Consider the following 19458-nt stretch of genomic DNA (forward strand, 5'->3'; position numbering starts at 1 on the left):
AAGAACTAAATCAAGATCAAAACTTAGTTGATTCTGTAGTGAAGGCTTTTCCAGACAAAAGCAAAATCACTAATCACCAACCTCTGACTACGAGCCAAGCATGGGACTACCCAGCTACTCTCAGTTCTGTCAGCAGCAATGATGAATCTTTCCTTTTGGCTCCATTTCTTCATTCACTGAAGGACTAGAGTAATTGTTACAGGCTGTAGTTATGGCATAAGTTACTTCGAGAACCACTTCCCATCAAACAAGTGGAGACCGACCTGCTAAACATTCAAAGCAACTGCAACAAAAGGCAAAGATTATGGAACGATATTTTTGCATTACAGAAATGGGTAAGTTCTGAACCTTCAGGGAACCAGGAAAACAAAAACAACAACAAAAAACCCCAAGGCCTTCAGCCTGTTCTGATCAGTCTGACAGTCTGAAACACTACGTTTTTGTAACTGAAAATTCTCCTTAAACTTGAAGATTCATACATCTTCTCTCTGTTCTCACCAGAGTAAAGTATAACTTTACATGTATTCTCTGCTTATCTCTAATTCTACATGCACCATGGAATGAACAGTGTGACCCCTCCGGGTGTTATCTACTAACGTAACTTTCAAAATTGTTAAAAACAATAAACAGTATAATCAGTTCTGCAACACACTATCCATTTGCATGCTGCAGAAATATTACTTAGCCTGGAAAGGAAAATGTTAGAAAAGCATCTGGTTCAGGTGCATTACCAAAAATACAGACAAAAATCATTATCAGTTCTTAAAAGTCAAGAAACAGCATCAACTCGTAACAATGGTGTGCCACAAGGACTCCCATTTTGTTATGGACCACCGAGGATAGGCTGAAACCCATTTTGCACATACCTGAGAGAGTAATTTCTCCAAACCAAAGCTTGCCTGATTTCCACAGCAATACACATACTGATTTCGCGTTAATTCGTTTCCCTTTGTGAACAATTTTCAGTCAGAATTCAAAGAGTACTTCGCAACATTAAAAAAAGTATATATGCTACATAGTAGTATGTATGCACAGAAAATGCACATTTATTACCTTCCATTTTAAAACCACTGCATTTGGGGAGCTTGATTTTCTTGTATTAAACACATTCAGAGCACAACACAAGTTCAGCTATTCCCCTCGTTCACCAGTGGGCTTTCAATCATGCATCACAGATGAGGCTGAGAAACATCCAGTAAATCAAAATATGAAGAGTGACAAACCAAACCATCCATTAGCACCACGGCTCTCCTTTAGCCGCATGAACTACCACCAGACCAGAACTAGTTGATTTGCCAACCTAAATGCAAACCGTACTGCAATCACTCAGCAGAGCAACAAAGAATAGCAGAGAAGGAAATTCAGGACCTCATTTTCTTCCCTCAGAAAGATCAGGAGAAAAAATTTAGTTCACCAGTAAAACGGCAGCCATTTTCGGATTTAAACACCTTCCCTGGTCACAACATTTTTAACACAAGGCATTTGCTTCAAAACTTGAGAGGACAAAAGAACGTTCTCACCAGCAAACCTGATGCTGTGCAGAAGCCATATACCAGCACCTATGAAGAATTTGTACCACTTTTAATAGTATGGACTGCTATTCATTTATATTTTTTAGCAAGCTTAAACACATTTATTAAAGGAATAGAAGGGTATAACTTCTGGTCTTTGCTGCTTCTTTTCATGATGTTTCTCCTAAGAGACAGTAGACTTAGGAATGGAATGAAATACCCTGATAGGGATCAGTGTTGACTAAAAGACAGAGTAAGACCAAAATGAATTTTCTAGGCTACTCTCCAGAAAACTGTGCAATACCCGTTTTCAAGTTGAGCATTAAATAAATGTTTTTCACACATTACTACCTTGAGTATTTCAGAGCCATCCAACAGAATTTATACTCACGTAGTAATGGAAATTTGACATAACTGAGAAACTAGGATTCAAAAAAATAACAATCATTCCTGCTCTCCAGGAGGAATGAGAATGGTATGACTCCTAAGAGCCAGCAAAACCTGGGGCCTTAATGGAGCTCTCTCTGAGAAGAGCAGAGGTGATAAACCTAGAAGACAGGACACGTTCCAGAATATGAAGCACAGCCTCTTCCAGGTAAGGACGGTTCTGAGTACTGCCAACATGTGAACACAGACCACATTTGAAATGTCAGAACAGAAATCATGCTATATGGTCCACCAAGAACACCGAGTTTATAGTGAAATTTATTGTTCTGCTTCCTAATACAATAAGCTACAAGGTACATACAGTATAAAACGAGAACGGCCACGAAGCAAAGGTGATAAACATTCTGTGATGGTACAGTGGAGGTAACATCTGTCTAGTCCTTCCACTTTATCCCACAAACAGCAGCTAAAACTAATGGCCCTCCCCCTCCCTCCCCTCCAAAAATATTAAAAAGTAAACTGTCTCTCTCACTTAGGAGCAGTGGGATTCGGTGTGGGGTTTCTTTTTTTTGTTTTCTTTTTTCTTTTTTTTTTTTTTTTTGAGAGCACTGGTTATCTGCCAATATCTCAAGAAAATTGCTGAAACTAAAATAACAAAGAAAAACTGTGAAGGTGGGAGTGACATGACCCATGCAAGATGCTCATGACACCTTGGTTGACTTCTCCTCAGAGCAAATGGCCTGTAAAGAAAGGAAAAGTTTGTTACACCCGGTAAAACAGCAATTAATGTGGTCAGAGTTAAGATACAGTAAGCCAAATCTGAACTAGGTAGGACTAGGCATGCAGTTAAACTACTCTTTTAATGAAAACGTTATTTTCCTGATAATAAGGGTTGGAGAGAGTTGACAATCCTTCACCTTTTATTTTTAGATGCTGTACAGGAGGGTGCACATTGAATGGGCACAGCTGATGCCTATTACACAAGGTACCAAATAAAATACTCTTGTCTGGGAGAACTCTAACAATGACAGGAACTGCAACCTTAACTCTTAAAAAATCTAAAACCCATGAAGGCTATAAACACGCAGGAAGAGTGAATACTTACCTTAAAGGCACAAAATTCCATTTAACCACTTTTTCATATATACTTGGTGCGGTTGAGGGCTCTCTCAGCAAGATGACCACTTTCATCTGTTATCTTCTCCCAATCTGTTTGTCCAACAACAAAACCAATGGCCCTTTTCCTGTCTGCATCTTTTTTTTCTTCTAGATCTGCCCACCGCACCTATGGAGAACACACTATCAGTAAGACAACCTCTTAAAAAATCCTGAGACAAGTCTAGGCTTTCCACTGCAGATAAGAATACAAGAATTCTCTAATTTGTACTCATTTTCCTTTGAACATGTAAATATTGATTTGTTTTCCAATGGGTAAGGATGCAAACTACAGGAGTTATATTATTTCTAATTTAGTATCTCAGGTGTCCCATGGAGTAGAAGAAAGGTACAGATGATGAGCCTTTTCCATTTCAATGCTATAATTCTGAGAGCTGAAGCGTAATTACTACAATTATTTCTCCGTTCAAAGCAACGCTTTCTGCAGGAAGAACGATCAAAGATTCATTTAATGTCCTCCTTTTTTGTACAACTTGTCTTTCAGTTGCACAATGGAAACATCTAGAAGATGACTAATGAAACTACAGACAGACAGTGTTAAAGAGCAACTCAGCACTGAATGAGTGATTGAGGGACAATTTTCTTCTCTATCTTCTGTGATACGTGTCTATTTACATCTTCCTGCTATTTCTTTACTTCTTCATGTGTTTTTTATCTCCCATCTTTACAGGTGCAGCCATCTCCTGTGTGGCTCTTCATGGTCACACAGATGACTTGCATTCCTCCCCCTCAGACATACACTCCCTCAACCCACAAACACAGACAGCAATGGGAGGGAGTGCAAGAGGGAGGAGGGAGTGAGGGAGGTGATGATGAAGGAAAACAGTCCAGAAACTCAGCTGGAACACACAGTTGCAGGATGAGAAAAAACGGTAAGTGAAGGAACTCTTCCTTGACATCCTAACTGATTAGTCTCACTTGGGCTGACTTCTTATTTGGGGACGTAGGCTTGTCACCTTTCTGCCAGCACCTCCCTATTTCACAGTCTACTTGGATCTCCCCAGGCATTCCTGCTGATAACCAATGTCTGCGTTCTTCCACCATCACTTTCTCTGCCAGTGCCTTAGTATTTCCATTTCCCTCACGCATGCTGTCCCGTTTTGTGTTTGACATTACAGAACAAAACAGAGTCTCAACACCAACAGTTAACTCAAATTACTTTTAGTGGCAAAAGCTGGTCTTTCTGTTTTGGAGGAGAAAAAAAAAAAAAGGCATTACCTCTTCCTATTACCTCTCTCATCATCTTCTGATTTTTTGCCCGTTTTTTCACAATGGTATTTGAAGAGGTAGCATTTTGTGTTCAGAACAGAAATACATATAAAGTGGTTGAAGCCAACTTCTTATACACCATCCCCCAAGCTATATGTAAGGTATATGCAGGAGGTAACATCTACAAGACTTAATTGATATAAAACCTACATAGCTGATACTTTCCTCAGCTGAACCTTTTTGAACATAAGAACAGCCTACCATTTCTCTGCCTACTTATTACAAAACCTGACAAAAAATCAGCTTAATAAATTCATCACCTTATCTTGGAATCTGCACTGTATATCACACTATCTCATGACAAAACATACAGCATAAGAACAGGACTCTGTGGGTTGCTCTGAAACAAAGCGCGTCATCTCCCCTGGCAAGAAATGGGACATGATTCCATTCTCAATCTCAAAAGCCATATCACGCATAGTTAATCTTTACTATTTACAATGCCTCACTTCGTTATAATGAATCTGTTTACCTCTGGAAGACCCTACCCTCAAGAATATTCTCTTACAGAATCTAATGGAATAGCGAAATGAAAAGTGAGTCAGTGAAATTGCCATATTCATAGACACTGAACGACTTGACACAAACTCTTTTTCACAGAGACCGTTAAATGGTCATACACAGACGGTAAGTCATTTGAAAATTTATTACCCTTTTCTTTCCAGGTTCAGAAGCACGTGTATCATAGTCATCCGGAAGCTGTAGATAATCTTCCATTCTGCTGGCAATTGCTTCCCAGTCACGTTTCCTTTTAGTGCCAGTCCGCAAACCATCCAGCTTGTCTGAGAACAAACACAGAGCCTCAGAGTTAAAGGAGAATTTTTTTTTCCATTATTCACACAAACAAGACGAGAGTGGAAAAATTTTCAAAAGAATGAGCAGCAGAACTTGTACATCCAGCTTGTCTTGACAGGTAGAATGATGACAGTTGAAATAAACTAGAGAAGACTCAACAGCATTTTCAAGTTTTATTGATCTTTCACATTAACTGTGTGGCAATAACACTCAGTCTTGTTATTTGTACGAGGGAAAAAAGCTTGTTCTTCTGGATATTCACACTATATGGAGTCTGTCCTTACAGGTACAATGTAGCCACAAATAGCTAGGAACCACATATCCACCTTTCTGTATTTGAACACAATACTAAAGCTGTAGCATTTTCCCCAAATTTGGGGTTTAATACTGTGTCAAACACGGCATACATGCAGTATCAGGGAACAAGTGACGATCATAGAAATTAACGCATCAAAGACAAGTTTTTTGAGATACTGTTTCTGCTAAACAAAAAGCTCCTTGGAAACCCTGATCCCCGCCCCCCAACCCCCCCCCCTTACTTTTTCTCTCCCCACAAGGAAAACACACTCAAAAAATCCTCCAGGATCGGAAAAAAACCCTCTCAGAATCTTTTGTTTCATGGTGTAAGAGGTCAGTCATGAATATTTGAGCAGTGTTTGTCCCACAGTCATAATTTTCTTCTTTTTCTTATTGAATCGATAAGGCATGAGAAGAAACAATTCCATTCCTAGGTTCTAAAATTTTGTTCCTCTTTGGACACTTTATTTTCAGTGAAAAAACAACACATTCTTGAAATAATGTGGCAAACTGCTTTTAGAAAGATGAAGTATTCATTGTAATATTACGAACAATAAAGCCTGAAAACGAAAATCAGCTTTACAAGTCAGAGCAAATCCTAGTACTTCTGTCGATGTATGCTACCATTTTATAGGACAACAATTCAAGTATATGCAGAAGGAACACTAAGCTTGGCAGTTATATTCTGTAAACCATTTCCAGTGATGTCAGTAACATTGTTTCAGAAGTCACTGATGTAATTAAATTCACCCACAAAAGGCCTCAGAATTCAACCAAATAGAAGGCAGCATATTTTCTGGACAGCAGAAGAGGATGTTCAAAGGTATGTATTTAAAGAAGCTCAGTTCAGAGATGAGTTGTTTTTTTTTCTTAATATGAGAGAGAAAAGAGCAACAACGGAGATAATGTGAGGCAATGGTGATGCAGACATGCCAGTATAATTTAAATGCCATAAACTAATGAAGTAATTTCTCCCTCATACAACTCTAGAGTTTTTAAAGACTCCACCTTTGCCCCATTTCCCTGGAACAGATAAAGAATTTCTGCTAAGAAAACGTTTTAATCCCCCTCTGCCTTTTATAAAAGTCAACATAACAGTGCAGGATATTTGTATCTGTTACGTGGCATCTTGTGACACAATTCAGTTAAGGTTCTTCTTTTGCTCTAAGTTATATCTGCCAAATTTGAAGCTCAATCTCCACAGAAAGACGGCACTCGCTCTAGAAGACAAAATTAATTTATACAATATTCCCCTGTTACTCCAGCATGTAACATACTTGCACTGCTCCTCAGTATTACTCTCAGAACAATCAGCACAGACCATTCGTAGCATAAGGGTTTCCAGAAAAAAAACCAAACAACAACCCAACCCAAAACATTGAAAAGGAGAGCAACAAACGCATTGGGGAGCATTTAGGAACATGAAGAACTGAAAATTCAGGAGCTCTCTCTTGGCAAGTATCTGTACAGAGACATATTCCTGTTGGAAGGCAATGTGCTACGATGCAAGCTCATCCCGTCACCAGTGTGGAAGAAAAGAGTTCGTTCTCCCCCCTCCCTGCTGCACACAGGCCAACTGAAAATATCGCCAAGAGATGTGTAGTTCTCACACATCAACAGAGGAGTTCAGGAGGCATTCAGGGTGTGAAGTTCCCCTCTGATCCTTTTTGTTACTGCTACAAAGAATTTATTTTAAAATGTGATCTCCTTCCATGTATGAAGTTGGATTGCCTTTCCAGAGGGATCTGCTTCCATCCATACTATCGTGGTTCAAAGCACAGGTGCCATGCAGTAGACACACTACAGAAGTGTCAAAAGCCTACCACAAAGCATCATTTCAGAACATTCTTTTCTGAAAATAAGACAAGGTGTCATTTTGTAACAATGGTACTTGTGAATATATATGGAGGATGATTGGTGTTAAACTATCAAACATCATTTTACCATTTCAATTTTAAAAACAACGAAGCAGCAGCATTTCTAGAAACCCGCAGAAGTTAAAAACTCACCTTTAGAATTTTAATAATAAAGCATCAGAAAGTGACTTAATTAGCTCCTTCAAAAACTAAATGAATCTTTTGCCCTTCTTATACAATAAAGCCACAACGTTTTATGTAAAAAGTTATTTGTGTTCTAGAGTAAATTTTACAAAGGTACCAAAACTTCAGCTATGCCAGAGCTCTTTTCTCCTTTCCTGAAATTTCAGAGAACTCACCACTAAGCCGCAATTGGAAACAGAGTATTGTGCTAAACACTTTGAATACAGTCAAATTTTTAAAGTGCGAATCCACTTCTGTAAATGCAAGAACCAGTGTGCATTATGCACTGAGACAGACCAGTAATTAGACTTTAGAATAAAAATGTGGCTGTGCACTCACAGCACATAAGGAAATGATATACCACACACATACTCAGGGTGAGGAATGCATCACCCCTGCCAAAGTAAATCTGAACTAAAACAAGAGCTCTGGGGCATACAGTATGGCGATTGTCACAAGTCAGTGTCACAGCTAAAGAACTACAACTTTTCAGAGGCTTATTACAATCAGTAAGATCTTATTGTGATTTCCTGTAACAACGCTTACTCAGAAAGAAAATAAAAGCAGAACAAGACTTAGTGTTGTTTTTGGATTCTGCACTTAAATCACTTCTGCAAATGTGTGCCTTCTGGGACCAAGGCAAAAAACCTAACGGGAAGGCCAGCTCCCAGGAAATAACAAATGCATACCACAGTTTACATGCCTTTCAGGAGGTAATTTTAATTGGTAATCTACAACAAAGTCTTATTGTGAAATAAATATAATAATTCTTACTCACAGACTGCAAGCACTTATAATGCATACCTTGAGCTAAAATTTGCCTGCCTTTGCAGAGCAATTTCTCAAAGAAACATCATTCTTTCTATATGAATGCCTGGCTTTTAAAAAAATGTATGTTCTTTCAGAATTTACTTTTAATCTATGGTTCTATATATTTATAAAAATTAATCTAGAAGGTAGTTATGAAAGCAAAACAGTGAATATAGATTTAATAGAAAGACCTTCTTGGCACCTGTATCTGTGTCTTGCAGCATGCTAACATCCAGTTTGTTAATGGAGTTTTTGATTGTTAAAGGATTATTGCGACAGCCTTGCAAGTAACTTACATTAGCATAAAACTGACCCTGCTACCTGCTCCTCCTTTTTACACTTAAGTGGAGACCATATAAAAATCCTGCGTTTTATATTACAGGGTTTTCATATGCAAAGAAACACAACACAGTTCTTAATTTCTATTTTTTAGCAGTATTTGATCATGAGAGAGGTCAATTTTGAAAGCTATCTGTAAATTTCTACTGCAGTCACAGTCTCCACGCTGCCAGAAACTACACACAAAACTTCAGTATTTTTAGAACACACTTTGGACTCCTGTGGTATCTGTAAAACACACGGGATGACTTAAAGTTCACCGCATCCAGTGCAATGCATCTGTTCCTACTACTCAGTATTTAAAGTAGTCTATGTTATTTGGAATACAACACAAAGTATCAGAGCATTCTTCAACAATACAGTTTTCCAGTACCATGATTTCATACATAATTGGGATAAAAATCATTACAAACTTGAGAAATAATCTTAAGATATTAAAACAATCAAGTCTTAACAAAAATGCAGAGCAATCCTGAATTAATTCTAACTGCCTAGCTGTTTGATATGCCAGAATCATTAAGTACAAGGCTCCTCCAGTGGTACTGCAGGTGCCACAGTGTCAATATATTCCACTAATATTTAAATGACTTAAAAGAGAGCACAGCAGCAGAAGAGATGGTGCAACTAAGCAGTTAACAGCAAAGGATGAAAGGCTGCTTTACGTAAGGCAGAACTTCTAATACTGTTTCTATGGTGCAATTGTGGTTTTGGTTATTGGAAAGTTATGATACACAGGGCTGTACCACACATGCGGAAGCAAACCTCAAAAATGTTAAGACATGCTGTGTCCCATTCAGATATTTGTTACTTCTCATAGATGTGACAGAAAATAGCAGTTTTATGCAGATTGCACTGATAAAATCTTCACTTAGAACCATTACTATTCAGTTGGGAAAAAAAAACCCAAAACAAACAAACTCCCAAACTGATCATAATGACTAAAACCCCCTTTCCATGTGTAGACCTTCCATCACAGCCATAGTGCATGCATTTCAGCCTGAAAGTTGCTTTTGACTTCCACAGAATCCTAATATTAGCACTTACATCTAACGCGACCACCAACACTAATCAGAACAAAGAGTATAGCAAAAATAGTGCCCTTGTGCTCCTGCAAAGTCCATTTTGCATCCTACTAAGAAGGATTATTCTAGTATTCTCCTGGAACTGAAAAGCATAACGCACTTTAACTTTTCAATACCCAAGTTGTTGATAGGATACACGGAGGCCTAAACATTCAGAACCAGCTTCAAAACACGGCACTACTTTGTCCTCACACGTGTCTATTTTGGAGAGCGAGAAACATCTTCAATACAGTTAGCTACTAGGCATGTCTCCAAGAAAGTAAGTTACTGATGACATTAAGGCTTGAAGAAAAGGTATGCAGTATGAACAAGAATGCAAGTGCAATGTAAGTTGACTCTGCTTTTTATAATACGGAAGAGATGAATAAAGAACAGAAATACTGCTTTTTTTAAATTTTAAGACAAAGAACTTTCCTTGAACAGATGGAAGAACAATTAATGAATATATAAAACAGTGATGGTTAGAAAGTCATAACTCCCTTGCCTTTGGCAGAAGACACATTCTTTTTCCACACAAATGTTTTTGCAGTTTCAGACACATGTGAAATCAACACATTTATTTGGTTTGGGTAAGGAGGCACAGTAAAAATAAAAAATTCAGGTTTTGCAAACATGATCAGATACCAACTATAAGAAACAGGAAAAAATAAATACCCACCTAGCTTTGCCTCAGAAGTGTCCATCTCCCATTTGCTTTTCGGAATGTAACCCTAAATCATACACAGAGAGAAGCTCGGAGGATTAGAGAGAGACACACATGCATATCACTTTTGAACTGGAAACAGCATTATAATGGGAGCTTAAGGTATTTCTTTTTGTAAGTCACAATTCTTGTTATCAGATGAAGGAAACAAATTACTCAGTATTTCAGAACTTCTGCATCCATTTCCCATTCAGTGATTTTAGCAGCCCTTGCAAATCGTTACAAGAGTGCTGCCCTCTGCAAACACAGAACTCCGGAAAGAGTCTAAAGACAGCAATGGCACTGTGTGCACAGTTACTATATTACATTTTCCCAGGTGGCAAAGTTATTGTAACGCAACTTATCAGGCATAAAGAATATTCAAAGCTTTACAAATACAAATGAAAAAGTTACCACAGTCATGAACTTTTAACATTACATCCGAGATTTACCACATACAAACTGTACTTAATCCTTTCGAAGGGACATAGTAAATTCATGTATGAGTGGTTAGTCCACATCTAAACAAAATTCTTTCCTTAGTTTAAATGCGAGTATCTGTGAATTACTAAGATTTCAGTATTATTTTTCATTTTAATATAACCCTCTTAGTTCAATGATTTTTTTAAAACACTTTTTTCCCTACAAATAGCGTCATCATGCATTTTACATATAATGATCTTTAGCCAGTTTATTCCTTGTAAACGAGCATAGTGATACTAAATTCAGTAAAAACTTATTTATTTTAGATATCTTCTTGTTATCTTTTCATTTTATACTCTTGGACAAGTGAATCCTTACTAAGCACCCCTTATAACTCATATCAGCTGTTCAGATTCAGTGTAAAACTACTTATGTTTCTCTGGAATCACATAAAAAGTTCAATGTAGTGAAATGGAACCCCTGTGAGAATATCATTATTTTAAGAATGATTTTTAATAGAGAGGGAAAAGAACTACTCTAGAAGATTTCAACAAGAAAACAACAATCCACAGACCAGTTTTATTACACTAACTTCTTTCCTGCTCTATTTATAGGTTGCCTCAGTGTGTAAAACGTGTATTTGTTAATGCTAAAGGTTACTCAATCAGTGTACTACTCCAGAGAGCTACAATGCTTTTGATTACATTCAGCACTGCTGTTCCAAAATCCCTGAAAGACCTCTTTTCTACCAAGCATATATCAGTGACTTATCAGATCTCTGTATTCTATTGTTTTTAATCAAGTCTGTAATTAATACAAACTACTACAGTTTGTGCTGCAGTATTTCCTTGTAACAAATAAACTTCATGTATATATATATATATATGCATATTCATACTTTTAAACAAAGTTGCACATTAAAGTTTGCTCAGTAAGTTTACACCACAGCTAGAAGCTTGTATTGAACAAAGTGATGTGATACACTGGTGAGAACACTAAGTTAAAAGCATCAATAATTCATACCATCAAGCACAGAAAAGCAAGAATTGTCTGAATGCTACAAACAACCCTATGGGAGTTGATAATAGCAACAAAAGAGTGACTTTGATGGTGTGAAATGGCCTATTGTGTGCTGAATCTGTACAATATCCCGGTCCTCAAATAGGATAAGAAAAGGTTCAGACTTCATGCTTTGGTACAAGACAGCTGGATATTTCAAGGACATCTGCCAGATAGCAGGAACTGCAGACCTCTCTCTTTTCCACAGGATTAAATGCAGCAAAACGAATTGAAGAACCCTTACCAACTGCTCTCAAGAAGGCAGATACCAAATACAGTGTACTGTTCCACCTTTCTGTCTGACATAACCCTCTCCGAGATTAGCCATGTGACTGAACAGCAGAGATTACATATGGCAGGTATTTCTTTGCTATTTTTCATGTCTTGTGAATCTGAATAGAAAACGTTCTTATAAGTAGATTACTTTTAGTTATGAATAATTTGCATAGTTTTCACCACCAAGATTTCTCCTTTGTCTCATAAAGAAAAGGCCTATTGTTTTATTGGCTGCACATTAGGACACTCCCCAGAGCCCATAAACACACACATACACACACACTCTCTTGTGCACAGATGTCTCAAAAACTAAAGACAACCTTCTCTTCCAGGTATAGCTCATTTCCAAGAAACGAGACTAGCAGCCATATTCTTGTAAACATGGATGCGCCTTTGAAATGTTCTAACCACACTTTATGCAGTCTCATACTCTGTGCCAAAGAATAATGTAGTAAAGAGAATAAATAAGTCATGTTGCAAAAAACCAGATGTTTATTAAAATCCACTCTTCCTAAGCTTAATTTTTTTTATTCTGTACCTTCAACTGCTTTCTAAACTGTCACTCCTGAGGAATACTGAATTTCCATCAAGAAAAAGGACTTGCTCGTCTCAGACATTTTCGGTTACTTCCTGTTTATTGGAGTTTAACTGCTTGGTTGTGGGAACCAGGGTTTGACACGTTCAACTCATCAAGCACTGAGTAGCTGCAGCTCCAACACATACCAAGAAGTTACATTAGGAAGCCTTTCGTAGCCTTTTAAATACATACCTAAAACCACCAGCCCTCAGGGCAATTCTCTAACCTTCATTTACCCAAGAGACCTAATCCCTCATCTTGGAGATACCTACTGACAAACAAAGTCAGCGAGCCTTGGCAGAGAAAGCATTCTTCTTCAAAACTGTTGTCATATACTGTGACAGTCAAGAAGAGGTCTTTAGACACGTGAGAGGAAATAAGCTAAATTAATCTTTGCCCATTCTTCCCATCCTCAACTTAGTGTAATTCTTAGATAATCTGGAAGGCAATGCTATAGTATAGTGCAACTTATAAATGGCTGTAAGAGGCATGTTGCCACTCTCCACTGATAATGGTTTGTGGCATATACTCACAGATTCTTAAAAAAATCAGTTAGGAATAGTATGATTTAACATTAAAGTTCTCCTAGAAGTGTTTAAGGAATAAACAACTAGAAATGTGTGTATTAAGATCGCACTGCTAAGAATGGCAGTGGGTTGGCGTTTATAAGACTGAGATTCTCCCTCAGACACATTAACAAACATTTTGTTAGAGATGGTTGATGTGTCTCCTACCAGTTCACTTTCTTCCTCCTCTGCTGAATCCTTCTTGACTTCTTCTTTCTGGTCTTCAATATTTGCATCAAAATCCTCCATCTCCACCTGTTCCAAAGCACAAACACAGACTTACAAGGCACGGCTTGACTTGTAAATATTGGGGTTTTAGCAGAGTAAGTAGAAGATTACAAGTTCAAATAAAAGAGGAAAGAAAGGATTCATCTTGGAAAGTATGATGATGCAATATATATGAGTACTGGCTCCATTTTAGCTTCCCTCAGAAGCATGCTCTGCTCTAGCTAGTGACAAACTGTGTGGGAAAGTAGCACTTGTTTAATCTCTTCTTTCACATGCTTTCTTTGTGCTGTCAGTGTCTGTAACAGTAAGATCCTTCTCTTGCTTCCCATGTAATCACATCTCGAAACTTGAAATCTCAGAAAAAGATCTTAAACTTGCCATTTACATATCACTGGAATGGCGTGCTCTGCATAAAACATCTCTAATCGAGCTCTTATCTTGTATATATTTAAGTATCACAGTGAAGAATAACAACCACAGAGGTTAAAGCATCCATTTTCTTTGTTATGTTAAGGCACACATCTAACCCTACCCATCTAACAGAATTCTTTCTGGGGTCCACATCTCTAATAGGGATTCATGTGTATACCATAGAATACCTAAAACTCTCCAAGTACGTACAGTTCTTCATACCGTTAGTAAAACCTTGATACAAACAGAGTAAATCCCAAATCTGCCCTTCTCCGCGTCTACATGAGAGCTGAGCTTTTTGCTGTCCTCTAGAAGATTACTATTTTCTGACACGAGGAACTTGGAGATTCAAAAATAACCTGCTGATCTCACCACAAACTGCAAAGAGTAAACTCTCTTCCTACTTCAGCAGTTCACCGCTTTCTACGACCACGGCAAGAGCTGTTCTGACAGCAACATACAACTATGGCACATTTTCGATGACCATACGATTAACATATTACTTTATTCCCAGAGCACCTGAAACACCTGCCAAAGAAAAATGCAACAACAGAGAAAGCCAACACACCAAAGATGCATGTCATGGCAAACTGGAGATGGAATAAAAAAGAGGCAATCCTCTACAGCAAGTGTAATTTTCTGCTACAAGTTATTTCTTCATTCTCTGCTACAGGTCTGTATGTCTCAAAGCAGGGACTGAGAGTAGTTCAAATTTGTTTATTTATTTTATCAAACTACTTCTTCAAATTATGATCCAACTAATCCAGTAATCTGAAAAAGTCCTGAGTTTCATCTGAGAGAGCAAAGATCCTCTTTAACTGGTACTCAACAGTTGCTAAGAGCAAAGTGGCTTCAACTCTTGCTCAAAGATGTATAAGTCTAGTCTCCAGAAAGGTAATATAAATGTAACATGTACTTTCATGTTTGGGTAATCGGTAGGAATAATGGAATACACTTGTCTGACACAGTGATTCTGGCTTTCTACAGTGCCAAGTATAACTGCCCTGTTGTGATCACGCTTTGCTTTGTATTTTCAGTATAGTCACATGTATGTAATTTGTAATTTTAATGAGCACAGAGATTCTCACCTCTTCGATAGCAGCATCTTGCAATAGAGAACGAATGTCCAGGCGCATCATGTGACGTGGTGCTGCCTCCCAGTGATCAGACATCTAACAAAAAACAAACAAAAATGAAGCAACTCTAAAAATATAATAGATTCAATGGAAAACTGGGTTTCTATTAATGAACAAGATGTATCTGTATTTAAGAAAATTAATTTCAGTAAGTCCCATGAAATAACTACCAGCTCTTCTTAGAGAAGTGTGAGCATTATGTAGTCTAAAAGAGGTCTATAGTTTTCCAACAACAGCAGGGCTAAAAATACAATGAAACCTATCATTAATCCTATGACTCCAGATGTATACAGTTACCCTGCTGATTTCCTTTAGCTTGCGTCCATGAATATTCCTCTTGGAACACGTCTGGTTATCCGCACTCATTTCAGCTAAGTACACCTAGAAAGAGAAAGACAATATTAAATATTGTAAATCAGTATTTAGAGCTATTTTTCTACCTGGCGATACACTCTGCAGTTGCACATTCTAAGAAAGGCAAATTTGTAACTGTAGACCACAGCATTTTTCCTGAATGAGGGAGGGACTTTGCATTCAAAAGTTTAGAAATACCAGCATATGGGTGCTAGGAAGTTCAAATGCTTTTTAGGCTCCATTACCTCAAACCCCTTGGTTTTTGCAGCACTCCAAAACTGTTCAAAATGTCGCACTCTATCATTGATAGCATCAAGGATAATGAAGGGAAAGAAGCCATCATCCAAGGTCTTTTTGAAAGTTTTAAACATGCTGGTACGATAGGTCTCTTCCATATCAGCTTCATATTCGTACTCCATCACCTTTATCAAGGACAAAAGCATTTAAGAAAGAGGACACCTATTAAATTGCTAATGTTCCACTGCTGAATGTCATGTCCACAAAGTACACTGGTGTAAGAAACACATTTTCCAGGTCAACGTTTAAGAAGCTGCCCATACTGCCCTTCAGTTACATTGACTTGTTTTGAAAAACAGCCCACAGATCCCTGCACTCTTACAAAGCCACAGACTGAAATCCTGATTGCCACTGTGCTTTTCCAGAATGTTTCTTTGTCAAGATAAGCAACTGAACTAAAAGTACCTTCTTTTTCACTTTTTTCCCTGTATCTGGGTCTCTCTCTTCTTTTTCCACTTCAGTGATGAAATAGTCATCAAGGCTGAGGACTCTTGGTGCAGGTCCTCCACACTCTACTTCCTTATCCTGGAAAGAAAGCAAAAAGAAAACATGAACTCTTGCTGTAAAAATTCCATCCTGCTACAGATGATCTTCAAACTTTTTTTGGCAAACAGCAGTCCCCTGCTCTATATTCAAAACAAGAAGCAAGCAGCATCGTTCATGTTTGGTAATAGTGCAAGGGATTCACAGGCCATATGAAGACAGAACACTGAAGAACAACAGGCTGAAATTCCAGACAAACAGAAAGCTGTTTTCCTCTGCTGTTTTGCAGAGGAAGCACGTAAAGGACAAGCAGCACTACAGACTGAGCAGTTGTTTACATACCCTGATGAGTTTTGCTACATGTGTCTTTCCACTGCCAGGCAACCCTCTCATTATGATTACAATCTGAAACAAAGAGCATGTAAGAAGACATGATACTGTACTACATTTAACAGAACTCCTTTTGCAAAAAATTTCTTCTAGAAAATTATTTGCTCTGGACTCGCAGATCACCAAGCAAAGCCAGTAGCATACCTTACTGCCAATTTTACAAGCCAGGGCGTGAGGAGTGATAGCAGTTCTACAGAATAAATTACATTAATCATCTCAGCAGCTTATACAGTGTAAGACGTTACAGAACTGGTTCAGGTATAATTAACTGACTGAAACTTGTCTAAATGTTTTATAGCATGAATCTTGTTCTTTCTTATTTTATATGGTGCGTTGCCAAATTTCTGATTCTGTGTAAAGCCAAGTCTTTCCTCCGCTACATCAGAAACCCAAATGAAGATCTCAGAAGAGTCAAAAATACATTAATGTTATCCACTAACAGGAATTTTATCATAGGAATCCCAGGAAGTTTACATCTCCTGCAGACTCCTAATAGCTGTGTAGGCATTTGCAAAGGAACCAAGAGAATTTCCAGAGCTTCCTCACATATAGGCTTGTTCCCAACATATTCCCCTTGTGAGCATTTTACCTGAATAAAGACCTCACAGAAACCGATCACTGCTTTCAGAATGCATACTCACCCTCTCTGGCCTGCTATCCCGTCCTGGTGGCTTCAAAATATCATCTACATTTTTAGATTCTGGCTTCCTCTCCACTCGTGGAGCAGGTGGTGGCTGACGGGGCATTGAAGGAGCAGAAATAGGAATCCTTTCCTCAGGGTAATTTCTACGATCACCTTCAAATTCCAGTGTTTGGACAGAAGAATTTTCTTAGTTCAGTAAAATAAAAAAATTAAGATGTTCATACCCAGCTGAGCTGATTTAAACAGACCTTCATTATTTTAGGATAAATTCACAGATTTGTCCTCAAAATAATTCAGATTTCTTATCTTGAACATATTACAATCAAAGACATTTTTTAGCAGATTATAAAACTGTTGTGCTCCTGATCACATCACCACTCAAACAAAACTACATGACACTCCCCAAATAAATTTTCCTGAATTATATATTCAGAACAAAGAAATACTGTAAATAAATTAATTTTCTCCTGATTAATATTTACCTCTGTGAGTCCATATTTTTCATAATATTCTAGCATGGTTTCAAGACTGAGAAACTGTACCTCCAAACATGGAAGGACCATGATCATATGCTGGACGATCTGTCTTTCGTTCATATGGTGGTCTTTCAAAACCACCCCGCCTGGAGGAGGGATGGTCTTTCTTGTCACGGTAAGACTGAGTCCTTGAAGGTGTAGGAGGAAGAACCCTGCCAAAAGAGTATCTTGCATATTTCTAGAATTTCTGCTATGCATTCCAGAGAGAAATGAACATGTATCTCATAGGCAAAATGGACAGCCTGATACTTAGCACTGCCTGAATTGTATACAGTGTTCCAAAACCACATACCTATCATCTCGGGGATGCCGCTCTTTTTCAAATCTCTCTCGTTCATAGTCCACAGGACCACGGTCTCTGTGTAATTCCCGCTCTCTCTTGAAATCCCGATGATCTGTGTTGGAATTACCTTGACGCTCAAAATAAGGCTCACGATCTCTTTCTCTGTTGTAACGACCAGGGTGCTCTGAAAGGAGAAACCCAAATTACTAAAACTTACTCTGAATTTCTTATTATTTTTGAAGGAAAAGCAATAAAGAAGAGTGCAAGAAAGGTATACAGAATGGACTTAATCAGCCACTGAATCTCTTTCCCGACTGTAAGAGACAACCATAACATACCATCCTACTTAAAGCTACGTTGCTTGCATTACTCGTCTTGACAATACGAACCGTTATTTTTATGGGCCTCTGAAAAGCAATGAAGCAGTTCTAGCTTAAACAAGAGTTACTTAGTTTAAAATACACTTTTAGTGCCTTACAACTTTTCTTAAGAGCTAACTAACTTTCTGAGAGCTAGCCAAGTGCTCCCTACCTTTTTGAAATGTTTGTCTCTCTGGTAGAGGTTCTGGTCGCAGGGTCACCCTCTCCCCATATGGAATCTGTTCCACTTTACTGGTGGTTATATCTGGTTAAAAATAATAATAAAAAAATTAAGGTCTTAAGATACCCCTCTTTCATTGCCTTTCCTCTGTCATGAAAAGTAATCAATGGCATTAAAAGTGACTGGAATCATTTACCAGAAATTCTTTTAAAGGATAATGCAAAAAGAGCTATACATAAATACACAACAACACGGTTTTGAAAGTCTGAAGTGGGTTTGTGTGTTTAAGTATGTATATCACTGCCTTAAGAATGGGACTTCTGCCTTCTTACATGAGTTTAGGCAGCACGCATGGTCACAAGATTATAAACATTAAAATGCTCTGAAATTTCAATAAGTGATAGAACTACTGTAATGTCAAGAATATTAACTGAAACGCTCACTTTAGATTCCTAACAGTGACGATTTTTCTAACAGCTTTTACTAAAACATCTACTTGATGAAATTGATAGGGCTTCAATTCATGTTATGGCACCCTAGAGAGAGAAAAAACACTCTTTAAATGGCAATGCACAATTTAAGAACTTCTTTATGACATGATTTCACTCCTGTTAAAAAATGAAGAATGAAGGAAATTAATTCTATTAAAAAACTAGTGTTGAGTTTTAGCTTTGATAAGCTCAACACTAAAAATCAGAGCCCTTGACTGTTTATATGTTAAATGCTTATCTAGGGCACACACTCTTCAGAACTAGGACTTCTTCTCCCTCCCTGCCTAGAGGGTACCTCACACTCATTAAGCACTATATAAATAATGCAAACATCAGTCACATTCTGCTTTAAGTTACAAAGTCACACCCAAGAACTGT

At 37.9% G+C, this 19458-nt stretch overlaps 1 protein-coding gene across 7 annotated transcripts in view; it reads right to left on the reverse strand.

Annotated features, from left to right (window-relative positions):
* Nucleotides 1-2198: 2198 nt before the first annotated feature.
* The window catches only part of YLPM1 (YLP motif containing 1), a 38753-nt gene continuing 21493 nt past the window's right edge, over nt 2199-19458 (reverse strand). For 2 of the 7 annotated variants that reach the window (XM_056345593.1, XM_056345590.1), the window contains exons 8-21: nt 18581-18673; nt 18059-18233; nt 17773-17918; nt 17229-17416; nt 16540-16602; nt 16120-16239; nt 15663-15839; nt 15361-15444; nt 15016-15099; nt 13457-13543; nt 10364-10415; nt 4995-5125; nt 3004-3183; nt 2199-2638 (exon numbers count right to left, since the gene is read on the reverse strand). In XM_056345593.1, the coding sequence (XP_056201568.1) occupies nt 3037-3183; nt 4995-5125; nt 10364-10415; nt 13457-13543; nt 15016-15099; nt 15361-15444; nt 15663-15839; nt 16120-16239; nt 16540-16602; nt 17229-17416; nt 17773-17918; nt 18059-18233; nt 18581-18673 (1547 nt within the window). In that variant the 3' untranslated portion in view covers nt 2199-2638; nt 3004-3036. The other 5 variants (XM_056345591.1, XR_008822944.1, XM_056345592.1 and 2 more) reach the window with 5 other exon arrangements.

The sequence above is a fragment of the Falco biarmicus genome, chromosome 7, assembly GCF_023638135.1.
Source record: "Falco biarmicus isolate bFalBia1 chromosome 7, bFalBia1.pri, whole genome shotgun sequence".
Taxonomy (NCBI): domain Eukaryota; kingdom Metazoa; phylum Chordata; class Aves; order Falconiformes; family Falconidae; genus Falco; species Falco biarmicus.